This window comes from Clytia hemisphaerica, unplaced genomic scaffold (assembly GCF_902728285.1).
Source record: "Clytia hemisphaerica strain Z4C2 unplaced genomic scaffold, Clytia hemisphaerica genome assembly, whole genome shotgun sequence".
Lineage (NCBI taxonomy): Eukaryota > Metazoa > Cnidaria > Hydrozoa > Leptothecata > Clytiidae > Clytia > Clytia hemisphaerica.
In genome coordinates, this window is record NW_027103590.1 from 633,935 (window position 1) to 657,624 (window position 23,690).

Here is a 23,690-nt window from a genome sequence, read left to right on the forward strand (position 1 = left end):
ACGGCGATTTCCGGTATATTTCTGGCATTTTCGGCAAGAATAGAACTTTTCTCAAAAATTGAACTCAGCCATGTTTTGGGCATTGCTATTACGCATCTATGTGCAAAAAATCAGAAAAAACTAATGATGAAATCTCGAGAAATTGCCAAAAAAACGGTTTTTCCGGCATATTTCCGGCATTTTCGGCCGGAAAAAAATGTTTTTCGAAAATCAGGCTCCGTCATATTTTAGGTATTGTCATTTTGCATCAATGTGCAAAATTTCATAAAAAATATATAAGTACAGCTCGAGAAAATTCAAGAAATACTGTATTTCCCGGCGAAATAGGTTGTTCCGGCGATTTTTAAAATAGTTCCGGCTTCAAAAATCAATTTTATTGAAAATTAAAACATGCTTGATGGTGGGCATTGCTATTAATAATACTTTTGAATGAAAAAAAAACAATCAATTATAAGGAAAAAAGGCCAATGAAAATCTGCAAAAAAAACAGCGATTTCCGGCATATTTCCGGCATTTTAAGCCGGAAAAAATTTTTTCTCAAAAATCAGACTCGGCCATGTTTTGGGCATTGTTAATACGTATCTTTGAGCAAAAAATCAGAAAAAACTAATGATAAAATCTCGAGAAAATGCCAAAAAACCAGTTTTTCCGGCATATTTCCGGCATTTTTGGCCGGAGAAAATTTTTTTCCCAAAATCGGGCTCCGTCACATTTTGGGCATTGCCATTTTGCATCATTGTGCCAAAAATCAGAAAAAACTAATGAGCCAATCCTGAGAAAAGCTGGCAACAGACGAACGAACGGACGAACGAACGGACGAACGAACGAACGAATTTAAAGGACTACCTTAGGTAGGTCCAAAAAGGTTTCATAGTCAAGTATAGGAAAATGGCTGGTCTAAAAGTACTTTTAGTAAACAAAGAACTAGTGCTAAAGTAAATGGAATTACATCAAGACCACAAATCAATAGTTAAACCTATTAACCATCACGAAAAAAATTTTTAATGGGGTTATTACCAGAGCCCAATAACGTTTAGTTTACATGAGTCCGTCACAATGTAATAATGTTCAGACATTTATCGTTACTAATTACTAATCACCACATATAGATGTTTTATTTTGTAAACGACTTACAACTGCCCATGATAGAAATAAATATGTTTCAATTTGTCAGTCTCCAAATAAGTGTTACCAGCCAACGTTTTGAATTCCAATTGGTCCAAGTTGAAGTTATCTACATCCTATAAAGTTCAATATAGAAGTTGTTCTGACCAATGTTATTCAAGTCCATTAAAAAGCATCATAAAACTTTCAACTATTCCATTTTTACCAGGGTATACCAGGGTATTGACGAGTTTTGACGACCCCAATGAAAAATTCGAATACCAAGTTATATCCTGGAAAACGAGTATTGGTTTCAGTTTTAGGTGACGCCTGTTAGACCCCCTTTGTAAAAATTCAATACCCCTATCCTCTGGAAAAAGTTCTCCGATCAACCATATTTCATTTTATCGTACGTAGAGTAATAAAGAGAGCAATAAACATTTAATAAACGGTGTAAACATACCCTTCCGTTCAAGGCTCTAGCTACATTGCGATGAACTCTACAAACGCAACCAAGCTTGATTACAGCTCTCACATCCAAAGGAACTTGCGTTTCGTATATCCCCTCAACATCAGGTGAGGATAAATCTGCTACTAGCTCACTACAAAATGAAATAAAAATCAAATTTAAAAAACATTAAATTTAAAGTCAGTTGGGATCCAAAGGAAAAAACTCTGCCTTACAACGAAAATTGAGAGTCAAACAGAGAGCGGTTCATGCTCGCACGGTGGCCTGTAAATTTTTAGGGCTGTATATCTTATTCTTATCAATTTATAGCGTATTAATTCGAATAAACACCTCGTTTTGTTTTTAGGAAGGGCGTTTATTAGGAGGGGGTGTCGTTTGAAAGAAGAAGGTTTCAATTAAATAATCTTTAACATGGTCCATTTGGTAAAGTTTGGTAAAGAAGCTTGTTTTGCCTTTTCGTTTACTTTGAGTACAAATATGTCATTATTATATTCATTTATTATTATTATTATTATATCTAATTTTTTCTCCATATGATTCTTGTTTACTGTATATTGTTTCATATAAACGCCCTTCCTAGAGGGGAGGCGTTTAATCGAAATGAGGCCTTCATTTAATTTTCTTCCTCAAAGAGGGGTGGTTATTCGGGGGGGGGGGGCGTTTAAAAGAAGGGGGCGTTTATTTGAAGTAATACAGTAATTGATCACCAAATAGTCATTTTGAGAAAAGAACTTTTTTAGGTATGAAAGGAAAGACGAGGACTAGAATTACAAAAAAGTATCAATAAAAATTAATTTCCGAGAAATTGTCGTTCTGTTTATCTTTTGATTGTCAAGTCAGGTCAAATTTCACTCGAAAGAAATACACGCGTTTTATATTAGAACTCGTGAATTTAACTCAACATCTGTTGTTCTCAATTTTATCTAATTATTTGAAATTACCCGAAGGCTTTAAAAGCCCTAAATTCAGCCTTTTCTTTGTAATGTAAAAAATTTGAGGATCAGATTGTTCTTAATTTGTTCTAATGTTTCTTGCTAAATCTCAGTACTTTGTTCTTATTTTTAAAAAGCGTGTAAGAGAGAAGTACTTGTAGAAAGGGGAGTACAGAAAGGAAATTTTGTGATTCGAGTTCGACAAAGACAGGCTGACTTGGTAGTGAGGGGATACTGAAAAAATGACATCAAAAATGTCAGAAGAGCATTTAATAGAACGGATAAAATTGTTTATTCGTTACACTCCATACTGTCAAACTTGGTGCTTAGTTTCACGCAGCTTAGAAAGAAGAAACAAAGGCGTCATCGTTCAACTTGTAAATGATACGTATTGGAGATCAAGTCTGGATAAAAATCAAACTGATCAACCATCTCATGCCGAAAAATATGTACTCAAAGATTTGGAAGGAACAGGGGGGGGGGGGGGGGGTCATGCAGTTATTATATAAACACTATGACAATTACTACCGTGGTGGTATATAAACCAAAATTTGGGAAAACAGTTACTCCACCAGTGGACTAACTGCCAAATGGGTGGTGCCTAAGCCCAAAATTGTCGATTTTGGTAGGATATGGTGTACTAAGTGAGCACATTTTTCAATTTTTCACTTAAAATTTTAGGAAGCCGGAAGCAAAAAAATTCAAAACATTTTTTTCAAAAGTCAAAAAAAATCTCAAAATTTTTTCTTCAATCAAGGCATGAAAGATATTTTAACAAGCTTGGAAAATGATTGACATATTTAACTCTTGAACGGTCGTTAATAAGACGTACCCAGTAAAATGGTATCAAAAATGAGGAATTCAGTGAAAAATTGCCAAATTTGGCATTTTTGGGGGTGGTATACACCAATTTTGAGGGTAAAATCAGTTAGTACACTATGGAATAACTGCAAGGGTGGTGGTGTCTGTAGAAAATGTCCAAAATTGCAGTTACTCCACATAGTGTCAAGGAGTAACTGCAAGACCCCCCCCTGGAAGGAATTCTTCAAAATGGTGGTGGATGGTCAGGAAAAGTATCAATTTTAATCAACAACTCCCCTTGTTCAAAAAATACAGCTGTTTATTCCTCCTGCCTATCAGCTTTGAGAGCCTTTGCTCAAAAGTATCCCGATATTGAGATCAATATCAAGTATTCGAACGACTTCTACGAAAATGCAACTGATTACTCCACCATCAGAGAGAAAAAATTGACGATCAAAGAGTTGTTCGAAAGAGAGGATTGGCGATCTTTCTGTCAAAACATGGAAAAAGAGGCAGAAAACGGAAGCATTTTGAGGTCAGGATTATCGGAAATTGTCCACGATTCTCAAAATCCAACATGGAAGCCAAAAACTTTTCTGAGAAAGTTACAAGAGTTGACTGATGATGTAGAGAAAAACTTGAAAAAGATGAAAATAATAAAATATATGTGAATAGTTTGATTTTCCACAGTCCGTATAAAAACTCCGGTCTAGAAGCCTTTTGTTTCTTTCCATTGTTTCTTACTTGAACTGGCGGTTTGAGAAATGAGTTTGTTTTGCTCGCTTTTTGATCATGTGATTAAATCCTAAACCAATCCCAAGAGGAATGCTTGGTAACGTGATTAAAAACTGAGCAAATCGATTTTTATCTATTGATATTTAACAAAGGAAAAAGCTAACAAAAAGTTAAAACAATAAGCCTACAGACCAGAGCTTTTTATACGGACTATGGAATTTCCTATCCAGTATCTACGTATATGAAATATCATATGAAAGATAACATTAAAACTTGATGAATAGCTCTGATACATTTTGCATGCTTATACAAATCTTTGAGAAATTTGAGAAATTGTCTAGATCCAGGGGGGGGTCAAGCAGTTAGTACAAGACATCATGCCTACTAAGTGATTCTTTGGAGGAAAGAGGCCACACCACCACCCTTTGACAGTTAGTATGAAATATACTAAGTGATTTCAAAGGAAATTCACTAAGGACCACCCCTTAAAACCTATCAAACGAGAGTGTGATATTTACTTTTTGTCAAACCATGTTCCCAAAATTTTTTTGAAACAGTTATTGATTTGGTATGATGAATTAAAATGAATCAAAAATTTTATTTTAACACAACGCTGTACAGCGATATATGTACAAGAGTTTCAAATAACGATACTCAATTGATACAATAACGAAACACAGTAAACCAAAAACATAAACATAATATGTAGCGTTCAATCAAGGCAGAAAAAAACTTTTCTTAAGTACAGGGAATTACCCTACGAACATTAGGGGAAAATCAACTGACTTTTTTCTTTTATTTATCAATCTATAGTTAGGGAATTCCCCTGATATAGTGTTTAACTAAAGGGTAATACCAAACAAACTCCAAAGGGGAAGACTTAAATGTCTTAGGTTCTTTGATTTCTCTTATGGAGGGGGATTTCCCTGATTGCTTTTAGTATTTATTTTTAATATTTTTCTAGAAAAGGTAAAAAAGTAGCACTTAGTATTCATTTGTACTAACTGTTTTCCTAGATTTTTTACTTGACACCACCCTAGCAGTCACTTAGTACCATCAAGTACTAACTGATTTTTGAAAATTTTGTAGGTATACCACCACGGTACTAACCGGCATGATGTCTTGTACTAACTGCTTGACCCCCCCCTGCTAGATCAGTTGTTCGAAAAGTCTAATTTTCGTCATGCTCTTTTTCGAGTTTTGAAAAAAGAATTACAATCGACGCTCTCTAATTCTACAATCTACTATTCGATACGCTCCATTATTCGATAATATTGAAAGTCACCATCAACAAGAAACTTGCATAAACGACACTCAACCATTCCCTTATTCGATGAAAATCCAATACCCCTTGAAAATTGAATTAGAGAGCGTCAACTGTATCGTGTATAACAGTTGCTCGAACAAAGGGGGGGGGCGATACTAAAATCTAGGACATCATGTTGTTTAGTGACGTGGTGGCACACGTTTTTTTTATTAGAACCCAGTTTATAAGAACATTGAGGCTGAAATTCGTCGAAAAATTAAGAACATTGTAAGAACATGCCCAGCCTCAGTTTGGAAAAAAATGAGAAGGAAGTACAATTTTTCCTCTTTTCAAGCAGTTTTAACCGAACTTAGGCATGGATTTTCTAAAATCGAGAGTCAAATATTGTCCAAATTTTACCAATTTTAAGCGCTCTTTATTTTGCATGATATTGTCGATTTAGATTAGTCTGAAAGATTAAAAACGCATTTTAAGAACATTTTAGGCTGAAAATTGCTTAAAAAATAAGCACATCCAGGCTCAGCCAAATTTTAGGTGTTCTAGTAAAAAAAAAAACGTGTATACCCAAAAAACTTAAAAATCCTTTTAGTACCAAATGAATATTCTGTTGCAAATTATCAGCACTCTTGAGAAAAAATTTTCCACTAAAGGCTACCAAACGTTTATTCAAACGTGCTAGACGACTAAATTTATAAGAGAGTGTAGTACTTTTATACAATTACAAACTAAACATTATCTTGTAATTGGGTTAGACGTTTTCGTAATCATATTTCAATTGAATTATCGTATAACACGTATTATAAACGACAATAGTCAACTCAAAGTTGTGAAAAAGTAATACTATAAAGGTAGAGAAAAAGGCAAAGGCACCTAATCCTTTAAAGTGTTTCCAAGAACCCTACAGTGATTCTGTCATTTTGTTATTGTAACCATCAGCAGGTCGAATTTCTTTGCAATAACGTACACAGAGAATAAATTATATCCTTTAAATATGCACTCATCAAAACCCTGTGTAACAGAGGAGTCACAGAGAAAAAAAGGAGAGTTATTGTAACCATCAGCAGGTCGAGTTTCGTTGCAATAACGTACACAGAGAATCCATTATATCCTTTAACATGCACTCATCAAAACCCAGAAGAGTCACAGAGAAAAAAAGGAGTTAAGAAGGACAAAAGTGTAAAAGTGCTTAGCAAAACTTCGAACGAAAGCTTGCTTGACGATGTCAGAAAACCATTTGTTGGACCTGATAAATTTATTTCTTGAATACAATCAAAAAAGGCCCACTTGGTGTTTTGTCAAGCATAATTTGGGTGGTGATTGGCAATCGTATTGGGTAAGAAGTCGTAATAAATGGAGCAAAACCAAGAAATATCCAGTCCCATCACACGCGGAAAAATACGTGCTGAAAGACTTGAGGAATATTGTGGGAGATCAAAGCAGGTGGCAAGGAAATGTTCAGATGTATCTTAATAACTCACCATGTTCAAGAGGACAAGGAGATTATTCTTCTTGTTTAAGTGAATTAGAAGACTTCGCTATGAACCATCTAAATATTCAGATTGACATTAAATACTCAAACGATCATTTTAAGAATGCCCCGAGTTATGCCGAAATTATTGAAGGAAATCTAACAATTGCAGAATTTGATAAAGAAGATTGGCGAGTCATTACTAAAGCGATTGCAGATAAAGCTGACGTGGAGAGTGATCTAACTGACAGCTTGGACGTCATCTACAGCCAGTCCAAAAATCCTACTTGGGATAAAGACACAATTTACAGAAAGCTGAAAGAACTAAGAGAGTAATATACTCAACAAAACTGATTGCATATGAAAGTGAAATCTTTATTTGGACTTAATAATAATACAATATTTTATGTTTATAAGACTTATAGAATGTTGTTTGATCGATATATTCAAGGACATTTTAATTCGATTGTACGTAAAATGCATTATGTTTGATAAAGCTATCATCGACGTTATTTAATTCTCTTTCTGGTAAATGGCTTATTTTTCAAAGAGGCACTTTTTTTTACTGGAATTTAATTTGACGGATGGTTGGATGTCCAAGGATTGTATCCTATTCTAAAGTAAAATTTTTCAACTTCTTTTAGTTTTTTTATTACTTGCTAATTTTGGCGATTTTTTTCTTCAAAATGGCGCATGCCAAGTGCTCCTAATCTACTACTTCACTGAACTCAACATCATCAAAAGTTCTGGCAGACTTTAGTCTAGAAAATAAGGGTTACATACCTGCGAGTCTAGGTAATGTTCTAGTTGGTGAGTTGGGGAGTTGGGGAGTTGCTAGTTTCGAGTTGGGGAGTTCGTAAAACTTTACGGCGACCGAAAATTTTCTAATTTAAACTAATGTAGCCCAAAAGTACAAATTTCAAATTAGCTAGTACCAAACATATTATCGACTTTAAGATCATGAAAATGGTAAGGTGCTGGCTAGCAAAGCCAAAATACTTAGTACTGCAGAGTACTGTTATGACATTGTCATAATGCTGACAACATGACACGTTCTTGTAAAAATAGTGACAAAATCTTTAAATACAATGATTGTCAAAAAAATTCTCCAAAAAATATTGATCATACTGCAAGTGATGCTTATTGTATAAAAGGATATAAGTTGACAGTCATCTTAGCCTCCAAAAATTCGTAGAGATAGCTTATAGAGCTAGAAAAATAATGACACTTTCTTTTGTCATTTTATCATTGGAATTGACACTTTTTAATAAAAATTTTGGTCGAACATTATAAAATACAATGGTTCTAAAGTCACTTTAATCAAGAATTATATTTATACTCAATGTGATGCAGGAAATATAAATGGATATGAATTGACAGTAGAAAATAGCTTTCCATGCTCTCAGCGCACGTGTTTAAGGCAAATAAGCATATTACATGTGGTACATGTATTATACGTATTATATGTGTTATATATTACTCTCATATTACACTTACTTTCAAAATCGTACTTTTGATGTATGTTATTCTTTTTCGGTAGCCGGTTATTTTTTAACTCCCCAACTCGAAACTAGCAACTCCCCAACTCGAAACTAGCAACTCCCTATCTCGCGACTAGAATAGTTTCCAAACTCCATACCTGCTATGTTCACGGAAAATAGCCTCTGGAACAGCATATTGGTACAAATGCATCGAAGGGTAAGAACGTGGGAGAATCTTGTTGACTTTACGCCAAGCTATAATAATAAAAATGATCAAATTAAACTCTTACAAATGTACAGGTAACAATTCAAGAGATTTCTAATTCAGTCAGAATTAGAGTCTTAAAATCAAGTAGACTCAAATAAATATCACTGTCTCGTTGAGCTGGTTGTAATTACTTTTGGGGATTAAAAAAGGGGCTCAATGCCGAGAGAATGAAAAATATCTTGTTTTTAGCTCCGTCATGCAGATTTCACGATTTCCAGAAATTCAATGTTAGAGTTAAGTCTAAAGTCTGTCTCAATATAATTTGCAGCGGAGACAAAAACAAAAAAGGTTGTAACCTTTGATAGAATTCAAATTAAAAAACGGTTTTGTACACGTTAAAAAGATAATCCGGAGTGGAATATTGTCAAAAAAGAAAAAAAAATAGAAATGATAAACGAAGATGAAAAATGAAGAAGAAGAAATTCAACTTCTTGTAGAATAATGTTATAATATCTATTTTTAAATCAGAAATTCTTTAATCTTAGAACGTGATAAATGCGAAAAAAAATTCAAAAAATATTTATTCAGTCAAAAAATACAACTTTTAATTTTTAAAAAACTTTGCCCAGGTTGATTTAAAAAAGGACTATTTTTTGTTGTTTTTCGATGGCTTTTAAAGTCAATCAGTGATAAACTTTGGATTATATCTTTCGATGGAATAAATTTCTTTGAAAATTTGTTCACATTAATGATGCTCTAATATCAAAGAATCAATCGTGTGAAAATGATAATTATAGCACAATTGTTGAAGAAGTTGATGTTCTTCTTCTTCATTTTCAATCTTCATTTTCCGATCGTCTTTAAGTTTTTTTCTTTATGATAATATTCTACTCCTGTTTGTCTTTTCAACAAGTACAAAACCTCTATATAACTCGAGTTCTATCAAATAGTATAGCCTTTTTTGTCTACACTGCAAATTATATTGAGACAGACTTTAGTTTTTAAATAACGATGGAGTGGACAATTGTACAGTGAGTTCAACCGGGTATTAAAAAGAAACCTGATGTCAGAAAAAATCTTGTTTATCGGTCTTACTAGCACCATGCCCTTCTTTCAACTTCTTTGAATTGACATAGAAAATACGTGGGATGTTGACTTTAATGTTGTGCAAATCGTTGTTAATCATTGAAAACACATTGAACACTCCTGGTACTGCGCTCTCCGAGACCTGCAAATGAATAGAACAAAAAGCTTTGTTTATTGACTCCTCCCTTGGTAAAAATAGGGAAATACAAGGAACATGTGAACACTTTCCTTATGTAGTTGGAAAGATTTTGGTATGGAAAAGGTTGGGCTACCTTGACTTTGAAGTGGTTTAATCATTCCCTTTTAACTATTCAGACACTTTAGGTTAAATTTCTTCCACGATAAAGTAAAACTAAGGTTGACAAAGGTTAATATAATTTCATAACAGATCTCCCATTTTGCGCACACCACGCCTTGCTCTAAAGTGATATGGCGAGTATGACATAATCTGGCCTGGTTGTTCAGTAAAACATTCAAAACCGTGATGTCTTTTGCCTTAAAAATATGTGTCTGATATGAAACGGGAACACTTATGTAAAAATAAAACCTTTAATCTAATAACAGATCCCCCAATCTGCGCACACCACGCCTTGCTCTAAAGTGATATGGCGAGTATGACATAATCTGGCCTGGTTGTTCGAACAAAAAAAAAAATTCAAACAAAATGCTCTTTGCCTGAAAACGAAAGCGACTGGGCTCTAATGTTTATTGGTTTGTTGATTGGCGGTTTTTTATGTTGTTATTGTTTTGCTTTCACCATGCTGAAAAGCTCATTTAATATTCATTTTAAACCTGGATGAAAAAGATCAAAGCGGTGCGCCAATCTGGTAGATTCCCTTACGAAAACATGGCCTTTAGAGTGCATACGTGTCAGTGTGGAGTAATCAGAACATGCTTGGAGATCAAGGCATAAATCAAATTAATCAACAATTTTTGCTTTACACCCACTTACTATTGAGATGATTGGGCATTTCGAGAAAGGAAACTTTTTTTGGCAATTTCAAATAGATACCTGAATAATCTCCCAGGTTGACTCAAGAATGGACCTCGCTTGTTTTTGGAAGAAATTATCCAGACCCGATTGTGGTAAAGCACGGCGGTGATGCTCAACATTGACGCCCTCTTTACGTAACTGACGGCGTGATTCACGGGCGGCCGCGCGTTGAAGACGTTGTAATGTCCACTTGCGTTTATGGAAAGTTACCCAAGCTTCTTGTTCGTCCTGTAAAAATAGAATTTGAAAATGTGACAAAAATGCTTACTATATTTGCATGCAAGACGACTAATAGATCGATTCGGCAAATATCCTATCAGGCACTATCTTCAAGCAAACCTCAAACAAGCTGCCTGTTCCTAGCTGACATAAATTTCACCCACGAAACAAAACAAAAAAAACTAAGCGCAGGACCAAACGGGAAATATTCAAAGACTTTGAGCTATCAAGGTGTTACTAGACTATCCTGTGCATAACCTTTCTACCATTTCTTTTAGGCAAATGGCTGATCGTGGGTGTATCATATTATCATATTATATCTAAATTATTGTATTACAACGACTTGTAACGTCTTAAGCCTCGAAGTTGTAGCGAATTTATGAGGATTTATGAGTCCTCGTGTATCCCAAGCTTTATTTTCATTTAATGACGGGCGTCAGAGAATATCAGTCACAATCAGTCAGTATCAAAAAGCCAATTATACACAGGGAAGGAGGTTGCACTCAATATAACTCTTATAACTCTTATAACAACACTAAAAGTAGTACTTCAACGCTAGAGTCTTTTCGACGATTGTAAACTAATACTAGCGATTTTTTGTATATGCACTTTTGAAAACGCTAGAGTAACTAGAGTGATTTGGAATAACCTGCAGTTAGATAGATAGATAGATATGCCCTCCGATGCATCGGAATGGGTCCTACCCACGGTGGAGTAGGAATCACAGCGCAAGCAGACATTGCAACCCTGCAGATGCGAGCCGCCGAGCCATGGTGTATACCACGACACTCGAACTACACGGGAGAACGGATGTCCTCGCAGGTGTAGAACCTCCTGAGTGTCACGGCACACCACAATGTCTGAAATATCTACCCATACTCTTGTATCAGAGTTATGGTACCCAATTCCCCTCACATGGCATGGGTTGACCCGGGCGAAGGAGCATTCACTTGCCAAGTGAATCGTAGTGCCACGGTGGGTATCGAACTCGAGCCTCCTGGACAGAAGTCAAGCCCGATAACCACTACACCACTACGCCTCTGCAGTTTTGACCCGCTAAATCGAGGCCAGTAAAAGTGCTTGTTTACCGTCGTCCTCAGTTGATCAGGATCTAAACAAATCAGAAGCTAACCGTCTCCGTCGCAAAAAAAACGCACATACATCAACTCGGTGCTTAATGGATAAGGATCGTTTATATTAAGAGCTAAAGTTTAATTTAATCAACAAGATCGATAAAAAGTATTTTAAAGATTCTCCCAAAATATAACAGTCCCTTATTAAATAAACAGGTTGGTCTGTAAAATATACCTTGGTCGTTCCCATGGAAGGTGGTTTTCCCAACACTTCTTTCCACGATTTCAGCAAATCACTCTCAACAAATTCCGTATTTTCAACATGCTTATCAACTTTACGTTTCTTAGTCACTGTGGGCGCTGGTGGGGTGGTATGCGCCCTCTTGCCAGATGACGCCCCTCCTATTTCTTCGATGTCGGCAATGTCGTTGCTTTCCTCGATGATTTGAACATCAGGGTCTGTGTTTTTTGGTGGTTCAGAAGCCTTAAGGAAAAAGTTATTGATTGATAATAGGTTATTCAAAAATCAGGCATATCAATAAAAAGTAACGATAAGAAAAGCTATGGTAATAAGAAACACTTTTCCCAGAGCCTATTCTTTATAAATTTGATTGACGATGGGTTCAACAAAATCTTTAGTCAGCCAAGAAGTTAGCAACTATTTTACGCGTTTCAACTTATTCTAATAAATTAAAAACCAATCGATACATTCGTGTACATGTAACCTGGCTGTTCTCGTGCTCTCAGATTAGAATAAAAGTGAGTCATGACATGATCTTAGCGAAGATAAGAAGTGTTCAGTACCTTTTTCTTCTTCAGTTTGGTGAACATGTCAGTGATACGTTGTTGTTGAAATGAATCATTCTTCTCCAATAAACGTTTACGAAGCCAGTCAGGGTGTTGACAACGTGGTACTGGGTTCGAAACCTGAGAGATACAAATCATAGAAGGAATACAGTGGAGTCTCTTTAACTGGAGCCTCCATAACTCGGATAATTCCTTAACTCTGGCAAGTTCTATGGTTCCTTCAGTTAACCATGCCTTGTAAACCTTACTCTATAACTCGACATTTCCTCAACTCAAACAAATTAGTATTTCCGTGCGTGCTCGAGTTATGGAGACTCCACTGTACTTCAAATTTGGCAGAATATTATACGGTGAACTGCGGTGAACGTAGCCTACAAACCACGCTGAAGCTCTAAAGGGTTGTATGGAAACAAACGATCTGACGAATGAATTATCTCGGATTCGTAAGGATCACAAATCACCAAGGGACTCTTCCGTCACAAGGGGAAGAGCTGAGATAAAGAACAAAACAACTCACCCCTTGCAAGGCAGCTGGGATGGTAACAATCTTTTGAATACAGCTATTCAAACGCTCAATATAGTAATTCCAATCCAAGATATTACGGATATCGAAATCAAAATTGGCCGGAACTTTCAACCATTTCTTCAAATAATGCTTCTTAATGCTCTCTTCTGTTTGAAAAATAGCTAACGGGATGGCCCGTTCTGTAACCGGAGCACCTTCGGGCCGTCGTGAAATAACGAATCGACAGGCCAAACCTTTATCTTTGACCATTTGGTCACCCAAGAATTCAGCTAATCGTTTTGCGGTACTGATTGATGTAGATTTCTGTGAGCCATACTCTTCCAAAGCTTTTGACATGGATCGATTTTCGGAAATTAATTCGAACAGCTCCGAATCAGGTAGATTCTCGCCCTAAATTAAAGAGAAGATTTTTAAAACATGCCTTTTGAAGGGGATTTATACCAATGTAACATCCCTGGATCCTGATCCATGCGATATATAATTTATTATCAACTTTATAACCATTGATCTATCGTTAGGGAAAACCGTGGGAGAGAGGATTTATAACAAGGTCGTAAAAAGGAGAATGCCTCTCACCTTTGGAATAATAATTGGAAAATATCTTATGGGGTTTATTCTATGTTAGGGTTTATTCTATGTTAGGGTTTTTTTTTAATTATTAGTCTTAGAATGTACTTAAACCTTGATAAAGGGCGGTTTTCATTTATAACAAACATATGATAAAAACATAATGCTGTTCCTAACGCCACCAACAAGATCACTAATCTACTGCTAAATCCCACTGCCAAGAGGAGGGTAGCAAACAGTTCTCAATAGGTCATTTCACTGTCGAAAGGAAATCATGGGTAATCAGTACACCGCGCTCTGAAAACGACTTTCTGCTGTTTAAAATTTTGGGTGTTTTCTTGCATCTAACCAACAGGAAGCTGTTATGGTAGCAGAATCAGTCCTGATTACCCATGATCCATTTCGACAGTGAAATGACTCATCAGATTAGACGAAGATAACAACAATAAAAGACAAATTATCTCATTTCAAATAAAAAGTTTCAATGGTTAAAAGAAAAAGAGATAGTTAAAGTTATGGTAATCGCTTACCTTAGTATAGAGCACGTCCAGCCAATAATCTGCAATCTTAGCGACGGCCGCGTAACAAGTCTCCAAGGATGTGCCCTGCAAGAAGGCTTCGAAAACAGAAGATTGGAAGATTTTAATGAGTTGTAATTCTCCTCTTCTCTTGACTTCGAAGCCTTTCAATTCTGCTAGACTTCCATCTTCGTTGAAGACAGCGTATCTAAGGAAAGCATGGAGAATAAAATTAGATTTTCTTTAAAAAAAAGATATGATGGATTCGGCTCGTTGCCCATGACAACCCTATCTTTTATATGATACTTAGACCATGCTCAGACATTACAATTTAACATCGCTTCAGTATGGTTTTTGTTACGGGTAGGAAACCGTATGGTTATATACCGTATGGTTATATACCGTAATATATATACTGCCGTAATATTAGACTAGTAAACTAGTCGTTGAAAACAGACCCATATACAAAAAATCAAGCTCCAAATAAAAAGAATCGAAGGGGTGATGTTGCGTCTCTTTTCCGAATTTCAACGACTAGAAGCTACTTCCCTCAAAAAACGTTGTTTAATTTTACAACTTTTTTTAAGTTTTTGAGAATCCATCCAACTTTTTTGACTAAATGATATTTCATAGTAACATTGAACATGGGAACATATGAATAAATGAGCATTTCTAAAAACGCAATAAACAGAAAGAACAAGTAATACTTTAATGGACCTACCTATTTATAAAACGAATAATTAGAATTTAATGGAAGTAATGTATAATTTTAAATTTCGATTTATATATCTATTGGAACGAGGAAAGCAATTAAGAAACGCATCGATGTTTAACGGTGAAAGAAAAATAATATCGACACTTTAATCAATCATTCATCTCGAGAAAATCTCAAAAAACCGCTTTTTTCGGGACATTTCCGGTTCTAGCGGCCGGAAAAATTTCTTTTTCGAAAATTGGGCTCTGTCAAATTTTGGGCATTGCCATTTTACATCATTGTGCAAAAAATCATGAAAATCTGTCGAGTATAAGTTGAAAAAATGAAGGAAAACCGTTTTACGCCGGTTTTCGGCTGTTCCGGCGCTTTTTAAGGAGTTCCGGATTCAAAGGATGATTTTTTTGGAAATCAAACGATGCTAAGTTTTGGGCATCATCATAAAGAACATTTTTCTGTAAAGAAACAATTAAATAAGTTGAAAAAATGTGACGGAAATGTGAAAAAACGACGATTTCCGGCACATTTCCGGTTCTACAGACCGGAAAAAAATTTTTTTCGGCAAACGGTTTTTCGACACCTTTTCGGCAGTACTAATGTGCATCTATGTGCAAAAAATCGCAAAAAAACTAATGTGAAAATCTCGAGAAAATCTCAAAAACCGCTTTTTTCGGGACATTTCCGGTTCTAGCGGCCGGAAAAATTTCTTTTTCGAAAATTGGGGCTCTGTCACATTTTGGGCATTGCCATTTTACATCATTGTGCAAAAAATCATGAAAAATCTGTCGAGTATAAGTTTGAAAATATGAAGGAAAACCGTTTTACGCCGGTTTTCGGGCTTGTTCCGGCGATTTTAAGGAGTTCCGGATTCAAAGGATGATTTTTTTGGAAATCAAAACAATGCTAAGTTTTGGCATCATCATAAAAAGAAACATTTTTCTAAAGAACAATTAAATAAGTTGAACAAAATGTGACGGAAATGTGAAAAAAACGACGATTTCCGGCACATTTCCGGTTCTACAGACCGGAAAAAATTTTTTTTCGGCAAACGGTTTTCGACACCTTTTCGGCAGTACTAATGTGCATCTATGTGCAAAAAATCGCAAAAAACTAATGATAAAATCTCGAGAAAATCTCAAAAAACCGCTTTTTTCGGGACATTTCCGGTTCTACCGGCCGGAAAATTTTTTTTTCGAAAATCGGGCTCCGTCACATTCGAGGGTTTATAGTAATGCACCTTTGTGCAAAAAAGAAAAGTTGGTAACTAACGAACGAACGAACGAACTAACTAACTAACGAACACGGGTTAATTTATAGGACCTCCACCCCACCGGGGTAGGTCCAAAAATAAATGCAACTCCGCACGGGTCAGACATACAGAAATCTGTATGTCTCTCCTTACGATTTTAGGTGAAGAAATATAGGCGTTGGAAGTAGCTTCTAGTCGGTTATTTTCCTTTTCTCTCACGCACGCTGAATATTTAATTAGTGTTTACATTATTTGATTGACAGTTTTATTATAAGGTTATAAGTAATAACCGACTAGTTTACTAGTCTACCGTAATATCTGATCACAGTCTTAATATGTAAGATTCGACAGACACAATAAATATGAATTCTTTTCTTAAATAAACATTGTTCAAACCTTTTCTTGAGTTTCTTTCCTTCTTCTTTTGCAGCTGGCAAAATCATCGCTTTGTAAGGGCCGTCCACCTGAGGGAAGAACGGACATATATAATATAATACAAAAAGAAATTTGCAACCGAACAAAGTTTATCTAATACCTGAAAAAGATCGATTAGATGAAGATGCTTCTAGTTATCCTCCAACGAAAAAAAGTTTAGTATAGAGGCTGCTTTATACTATACTCGGTAAATCCCTTTTCTAAAAGAAAATGGCGCTATAAAGGAAGTATATCTATAGAAGAGGTCTGCGAATTAGACTATTAGAAAAACCGCTGAATCTGGGAAAAACAGTTAAATAGACCTTATCGGAGTTTTTGATTTTTCTAAAAAAGCGATGCATTGTGGGATTGTTTTGAGTGTATTACAATAGAAATCTCTTAGGAATTCCTCAAGGGAATTCTATTGTAATACACTCGAAACAATCCCACAATGCATGGCTTTTTTAGAAAAATCAAAAACTCCGATGAGGTCTATTGTACCCACCTAGCGCTTCCAGACATAGTACGCAAGGTTTTTTCAAAGGTAGCTTAGCTACAGGAAACGGTAGTTTTCCTTCATTTTCCTTTTTCCTACCTCGAAAAAGATGGAATTTTCTTTTCGGATTTCGTAATCCAATTTTTCAGCATTCTTCAAGTTGTGGTACTGGTCGTTTGTGAAATTAGTCTACAAAACCAAGATAAGGTTCATTATATTCTTATAAAACTTTTCCTAAAATTGACTATATTAAGGGCTACATTATATTATATTGATTGGTGGGCAACATATTGACACTATATTGCAGAATTCCGGCAATATATCGAAACAGTGTCCGCAAAATATTGTCCCGCAATATATATTTTCAATATTCTAACAATTATTCATGATTGTGCACCATTGCAATGTCTTCCACGGACCCGACAGCCGATTGGTTGAAAGTGACGTATTGGCTGATTTTAGGTCACTTACAACCAATCAGCTATTGGGTCCGTGATGTAATGTCAGAAGTCATTAAAATGGCGCATATCATGAATAGGGGGATTGTTGACAGAAAGACATTTCCTTTTTATAATCAGAGTACCTGTTATTTACTTCAACCATTATGGTCCGTAAACTATATATATAGCATATAGTGTTCACCAATATAATGTATAGTCAAAGGAGCACTATACTATATTCACAGAAAAGATTTTTTTAAGTGCGATAATGGGATTCCTTAACATGCGAACCCGCTGGAAATTCCATAAAATATTAAGGCCAATCTCCAAATACTTCAATGGAAAAAATATATTGATTCGTAAATATTGATAGGATTCGCATTGTGTGTTTGTTGAAAAGATGTTTAAGAGTGGAATATTATCAATTGCAGCATACAGACTTTGCGATAATTAATGATAAATTTGTGATAACATCGAAAATAAAAGTTAGAATTACCTGGACAATGTAATTCAACATGGCTCCTGGATAAGAAATGGTGATCTTTGGCTTCTTTGGATGTGTTGTTTTCACCTAAAGAAATAAAATGAAATGATTTTTAAATCTTCCATTTAGCACACAAGTGGGATACTTCTCGAAATGGTGCGTCGTACTTATTGACTTTAGTCCATTTAATAATGTCCCCACCGATATGGATTACAGTATTGAGAAGGATGAAAGCGAGAAACTTTTCGGCAACGGCATCGAAAACACAGACGTAGAAGCGCTATCTTGTGAACAATTTAAGTTGCCCTGGCTTTAAAGTGATGAAGAAACATTTTTTAGTTGAGCTATTCGAATGCGAAAAATATTTAGTACTCCCCCGCATAAGCTCGGGCAAATGTCTCTCTTATGACATAAGAGTTTTTTGAGATAATTTAATTGGTTCGTATAAAAGGTAGTAAAAATATAGCGCGCCGAGAACAAATTTTCATTGTGAATTCATTACCAGTCCTCTTAAAAGTCGATCGCGCCGCTGAGGGTTGATAAACTGTATGAAATATACAAAGTTGACATGGATCACTTTTTACTTAATTTTAAACATCCGATTATACCTAATAATAAAGTTTTTCCTGCCTAGTATTATACAGTGGAACATATAATAAGCGGTCACCATCCGGGACATTTGACCGCTAATTGGAATGTCTATCAATAAAGTAAAAGCCCGAAGGGCTAGAAGCGAATTTTAACCTTTCTAAGGCAGGAAAAAGTGAAGCCTTAAGATATTCACCGTTATTTTTGACGATATCTTCTGAAATCTAGCGGCAAATTTTACTGTCAATCTGGTATTTGTATAAAACTACGGGGGCTGCTTAGGTAGGATTTAGCGGCTTCAAATTATACGTAAGAGTTTCGCTTCTAGCTATTCGAGCTTTTACTTCATTGGTGTATATTTCTTGATTTAGTTTACTATAATATTATACATACCAAGAAGTTCTCAGGGAAGCTGGCTGGCAGAATGCACCAAATACCGTCAGTATCCAGCTCCAGTGGACGACTAGAAAGAGTAGAAAAATAATAATATAAACAATGAATTTCATATAAGATAAAATGTATGAGGTCGGTGGAGCGTCGTCACATCAAGTTTGAACTTTAAAAAACTGCTAAGAAAACTTTTTTTACTCAACTCGAACTATGCTCTTTTAAACAAGTTTTTATAACTAGAATAGAATGAATTTTAATTTTAACTGCATGTTCGAATTTGTAGATAAAAAGAGCGATCGCTGCACACACTTATGGAAACCGGCGTTAAGTTTTCTTAAAACTCACCCGATTTGTTCAACCAGTTCACGAGCTTGCGTAATAATGTTTGCACCAGTGTAGCAAACAATACCTGCCATCTCCATCGAGAACCAACGTGATCTAAACATGAAGAAATATAGTTAATAAGAATGGTCCTCCACAAAACACAGAGATTTCATACGGAGTAGAATTAGTGGCACTGTTCCGATGTAAACCGTTTAGAAATTAAATTTTGATTTTGATTTATTAGTATCTTCCGAACCATTTGAGACTAATTCTACCCTTAGATTACCCTGCTTTTTTGAACAAAGGAAAAACAAATTTGAAACTATTATTTCGTTATTCTGCTTTGTCAGCATAATTTATGCACCCTTATTTGTATATCGCAAAAATGATGTCTTTAAATATCAATGTAAGAATCTTAAAAACCAATGGTCTAAGCAAGGTTTTTCATCTGAGACGGAAAATGAATTAGGCGCAGAAAAATTACCTCATATTCTTGAAACTTATAGATCATGCAGAATTTTGAGTTGCCTCTTTACAATACTTCACTGAGAGAGGAATCCATCTGAGTCGGAAGAATATTTAGCACTGCAAAACGTACCCTTTTCTCATGACATAACCGTAGAAAGAATTCAGGATACATTTGTGAGCCAACTGCAGAGAATCGTACAACACTTCCATACCCTTCGCACTGAAGAGATATAAAACAAAACAAGTGATACTTTTGTGGACCTACCTGGTTATGCATTTAACACATTTATAATTGATATATACGTGACGTGACCATTAAACAATCATTCAGAACACAAATAGTGACGATCTATTAAAATTAGTCGTCTGTTTCTTATAAAAAAAACGTGCATGCTCTTGAAATATTCTTTCATATTAAAGACTTTGTGAGCAAAAAAAACATCTATCTCATAAAAAAAATTGAGTTATTTGACTAAGAACATTGATGTATGCTTATTAATAGTGATTCTTATAGATAAACATGCGTTTTTTGAGCCAACAAATTTTTTTTACAAAAATCTACTTGAGCCATCTTTTAACTATAATGGTTACTACTTTCATGCAAAAAAATTAGAAAAAAGTCCAAAAAATCCGTTTTTTAGCCGTTTTTTGGCCCAAATTTGCCCAAAAACATTTTTTCAAAAATCGGGCTCCATCATATTCAAGGGTTTATAGTTATGCATCTTTGTGCAAAAAATCTTAAAAAATGAAAGAGCCAATCTCGAGAAAAGCTAATACCTAAGTAATTGATAATGTGCTTATAAAAAAATAACGAATTTGGCCAGTTTTTCTATAAAAACACGCCAAGCAACCAAAATTTCCTGTCTAAACACACATATTCTTCAAAAGTAGCCCTCATGACCAAAAAAACATCTATCTCATAAAAAAATTGAGTAATTTGACTAAGAACATTGATGTATGCTTATTAATAGTGATATAGATAAACATGCGTTTTTTGAGCCAATAAAATTTTTTTGCAAAAATCTGCTTGAGCCATCTTTTACCTATAATGGTACCCTACTTTCATGCAAAAAATCAGAAAAAATTAATGATCCAATTTTTCACAAAGTCCAAAAAAACCCATTTTTTAGCCGTTTTTTGGCCCAAATTTGCCCAAAAATTTTTTTTTTCGAAAATCGGGCTCCGTCACATTTTGGCCACTACCATTTTGCACCTTTGTACCAAAAATCAAAAAAATTCCTATAATTCAATCCCGAGAAAAGTTGGTAACAGACGGACGGACGGACGGACGAACACAGGTTAATTTATAGGACCTCCAGGTAGGTCCAAAAAGTCAAGAAGATATTGCACTCGTAAAAAATCAGAATATCAAATCAAGGAATTATCCAAAACAGCGTTTAGTCTACCATAAATCAATATCGATTTCCCTTCAAATAAATAAACTTAGACTTTTAAAACTTTTAAACAAAGTCCCTCCTTAAAAGGCATCCAAAGCTCTCCTCAGAAGGCACAATATTATTTTATTTTATTTTTTAAAATGTCAATAATTAAAGGTTCAAAGGTAAGGCAACGAGACTTCAACTGAAAGCAGTTGTATAGCAGTGGACAAATTAAAATGTTTTGCCTCAAAAATGAATGGACATTAAACAACAAATTTTGCTAAATTTTGTTCAATTTGTAGACTTTTTGTACCTCGTTGAAAAAGAAATCCGTTTAAGACGGAAGAACTGAACACTGAATTGTACAGGGGACTTACTGTTTGACTTCAGCAGGGTCTCCTTTGTCAACAGCAGCTGATACCTTCTTCTTCCAAACCTTAAATGCAACCAGTACGGTGATTACTTTCTGTTTGAATTCCAGTTAGCAAGAACCTAAAATCATTGGCTAGGCGAAGGAAATGTCTTAGCTCTAGTTTAGACGGTCGACTTTCTGCCCTGCCTATTCTAATTGTTAGAGTAGGCAGAAAGAGGGCACAAAGTTGGTTGTTAAAATATTTGCTTGGAAAGGTTTGAAAGAAGACATTGCATTGACGTCAAAAGAACAATAATAAATAAGAAAATAATTAACAAACTCGTTTACTAAATTATGCTATTGTTGTGATACTGGATTTTTAAAAAGTTATTCTACATTCGACATGAAAGGCTCAAACAAATTGATGCATACCTTCAATAAACCTTTATATTCGTATCTCCGGTCACGGAAAGCTCGAACAGTGTCGATATAAAACGAATTTTCTCTCTGGCAAATCACTGTACTCCTTAATTCAGATTTGGTGATTTTGGTCTTCTTGTAAGCTTTGTGTGAATAATCTGCAAGAAAAAAGGAAGATAATAAAAAATATCTTATTGTACTATTAGCTGAAAAAAAGTAGGTAAAAAGAAAAAGCTTCGCCGTTGTTGCTTTGCAAAGGCAAAGTAATTTTGTGCAACGAATCATGAAAAGTTCTATCGATTTCTAAAGTACATGCACTAAAGCAAACTACGTGAGAGTAAAGGTAAGGCAATTTGCAAGGGAGAAAAAATGTCACCTTTGAGCTTCGTTATCCTAATGAATAGATTCTGACTAACAAGGAGATGTTTTCTTGAAGTAACATAATGGAACATGTGGATATCATGCACACTTTTTGAGATTTTGTAAAGTCTCACCTGCAAGTCGTTTCTTTTCTTGTAAGGATTGTTCGGCAGGCCAAAGTTGGTGAAAGTTGCGAGGTGGGTCACCTGGGAATCTTCCTGGCATTTTCTCCACTTCCAGCTGGGAGCGAATGTTTTGATATTCACTGTAATTAGCAGGACCTAATTTGGAAGGTAGACAATTTCTAAATTAAAATGGAGTAGGCAAAAGAACAAAAACCTTGATTCCACCTCTCTTGTCATCGCTTTTCTTTTAAACAGTTGACAGGGATTTTTCTAAGCACTTGGAGCTTGGGCCGTTTTTGTTTTTGTATATTGAATTTCTAATAATATACATGATAGGGAATTCGCTCAGCGAAGCTGTACATTGATGAAGCTGGGGATCTGGTGGGGATCTGGTGGGTGTTCAGAAGGCAAAGCTCCCGAAGAATTTTTGAATAGTAGATAATATTAGTTACTCTTAGGTTGAGTATTTTAGCCGACGTATACGGACATAAAAGTGCTTAAAAAAATCTCTGGCTGATCTCCCAGAAGTCCGAGCTAGGAAATGAATGACCAAATTCATTGGGTTAATACTACGATGATTAGTGCTAAATCAATAAAAATATGTAGATGATAAATGTCAAAATCAACAATCAATCCCAATAAAGGTAAACCAAGAATACAACAAAAAATTAAAATTCTCACTATAATCTCCTCTCCACATCCAAGTTAATTTTCGTTGACATTTAGCACCAGGTTTATTGAAATCACAAGCTGCACACGTAACCTCGTTCACTTGGGCTGGTGGCTAGTAAAAAAAGAAAGAGGTCTAAGGGGGCAAAGTTCTCAATATGCTTTTAGAATTTCGTTTTTAGAAATATTTATAACTATGGAAACGTCAAAAATCTGAGGGCACTACATAAGGGCAGGAAGGTAGCCACCACTAAATCACCAGGCATATGAGCACGTAGGGCATTTTAGCAGACTTTACAGACAATAAATGCTTTCCCATTAACAAATAAACTAAATTGAACTTGCACAAAGTACCTGTAATCTATTGGTCAAAATGATGTTCGGGTACATAGCAGCAACATCCAAATGGTAAATCATTGGTTTTTCCAAACGATTTGGTGTATCTCGAAGCTCTTCCAACTGTTTCACAACGTCCTCACAAACCTAATGGAACAAAAAAACTCAAAAATTTGAATTATTGAGGCAATGATTTTTAATGAGTATTATTCTTCATGGGTTAAAACAT

At 35.2% G+C, this 23,690-nt stretch overlaps 1 protein-coding gene across 1 annotated transcript in view; it reads right to left on the bottom strand.

Annotated features, from left to right (window-relative positions):
* The window catches only part of LOC136801539 (DNA polymerase epsilon catalytic subunit A-like), a 50,811-nt gene that overhangs the window by 21,091 nt on the left and 6,030 nt on the right, over positions 1-23,690 (bottom strand). The window contains exons 19-38 of the mRNA XM_067058179.1: positions 23,480-23,608; positions 23,138-23,240; positions 22,466-22,612; positions 21,984-22,129; positions 21,577-21,635; positions 19,951-20,040; positions 19,374-19,466; positions 19,032-19,101; positions 18,063-18,137; positions 17,226-17,315; positions 16,613-16,680; positions 14,268-14,463; positions 13,162-13,560; positions 12,642-12,764; positions 12,073-12,321; positions 10,564-10,773; positions 9,561-9,693; positions 8,416-8,512; positions 1,568-1,706; positions 1,135-1,241 (exon numbers count right to left, since the gene is read on the bottom strand). Of these exons, the coding sequence (XP_066914280.1) occupies positions 1,135-1,241; positions 1,568-1,706; positions 8,416-8,512; positions 9,561-9,693; positions 10,564-10,773; positions 12,073-12,321; positions 12,642-12,764; positions 13,162-13,560; positions 14,268-14,463; positions 16,613-16,680; positions 17,226-17,315; positions 18,063-18,137; positions 19,032-19,101; positions 19,374-19,466; positions 19,951-20,040; positions 21,577-21,635; positions 21,984-22,129; positions 22,466-22,612; positions 23,138-23,240; positions 23,480-23,608 (2,723 nt within the window). The remainder of the gene's footprint in view (positions 1-1,134; positions 1,242-1,567; positions 1,707-8,415; positions 8,513-9,560; positions 9,694-10,563; positions 10,774-12,072; positions 12,322-12,641; positions 12,765-13,161; positions 13,561-14,267; positions 14,464-16,612; positions 16,681-17,225; positions 17,316-18,062; positions 18,138-19,031; positions 19,102-19,373; positions 19,467-19,950; positions 20,041-21,576; positions 21,636-21,983; positions 22,130-22,465; positions 22,613-23,137; positions 23,241-23,479; positions 23,609-23,690) is intronic.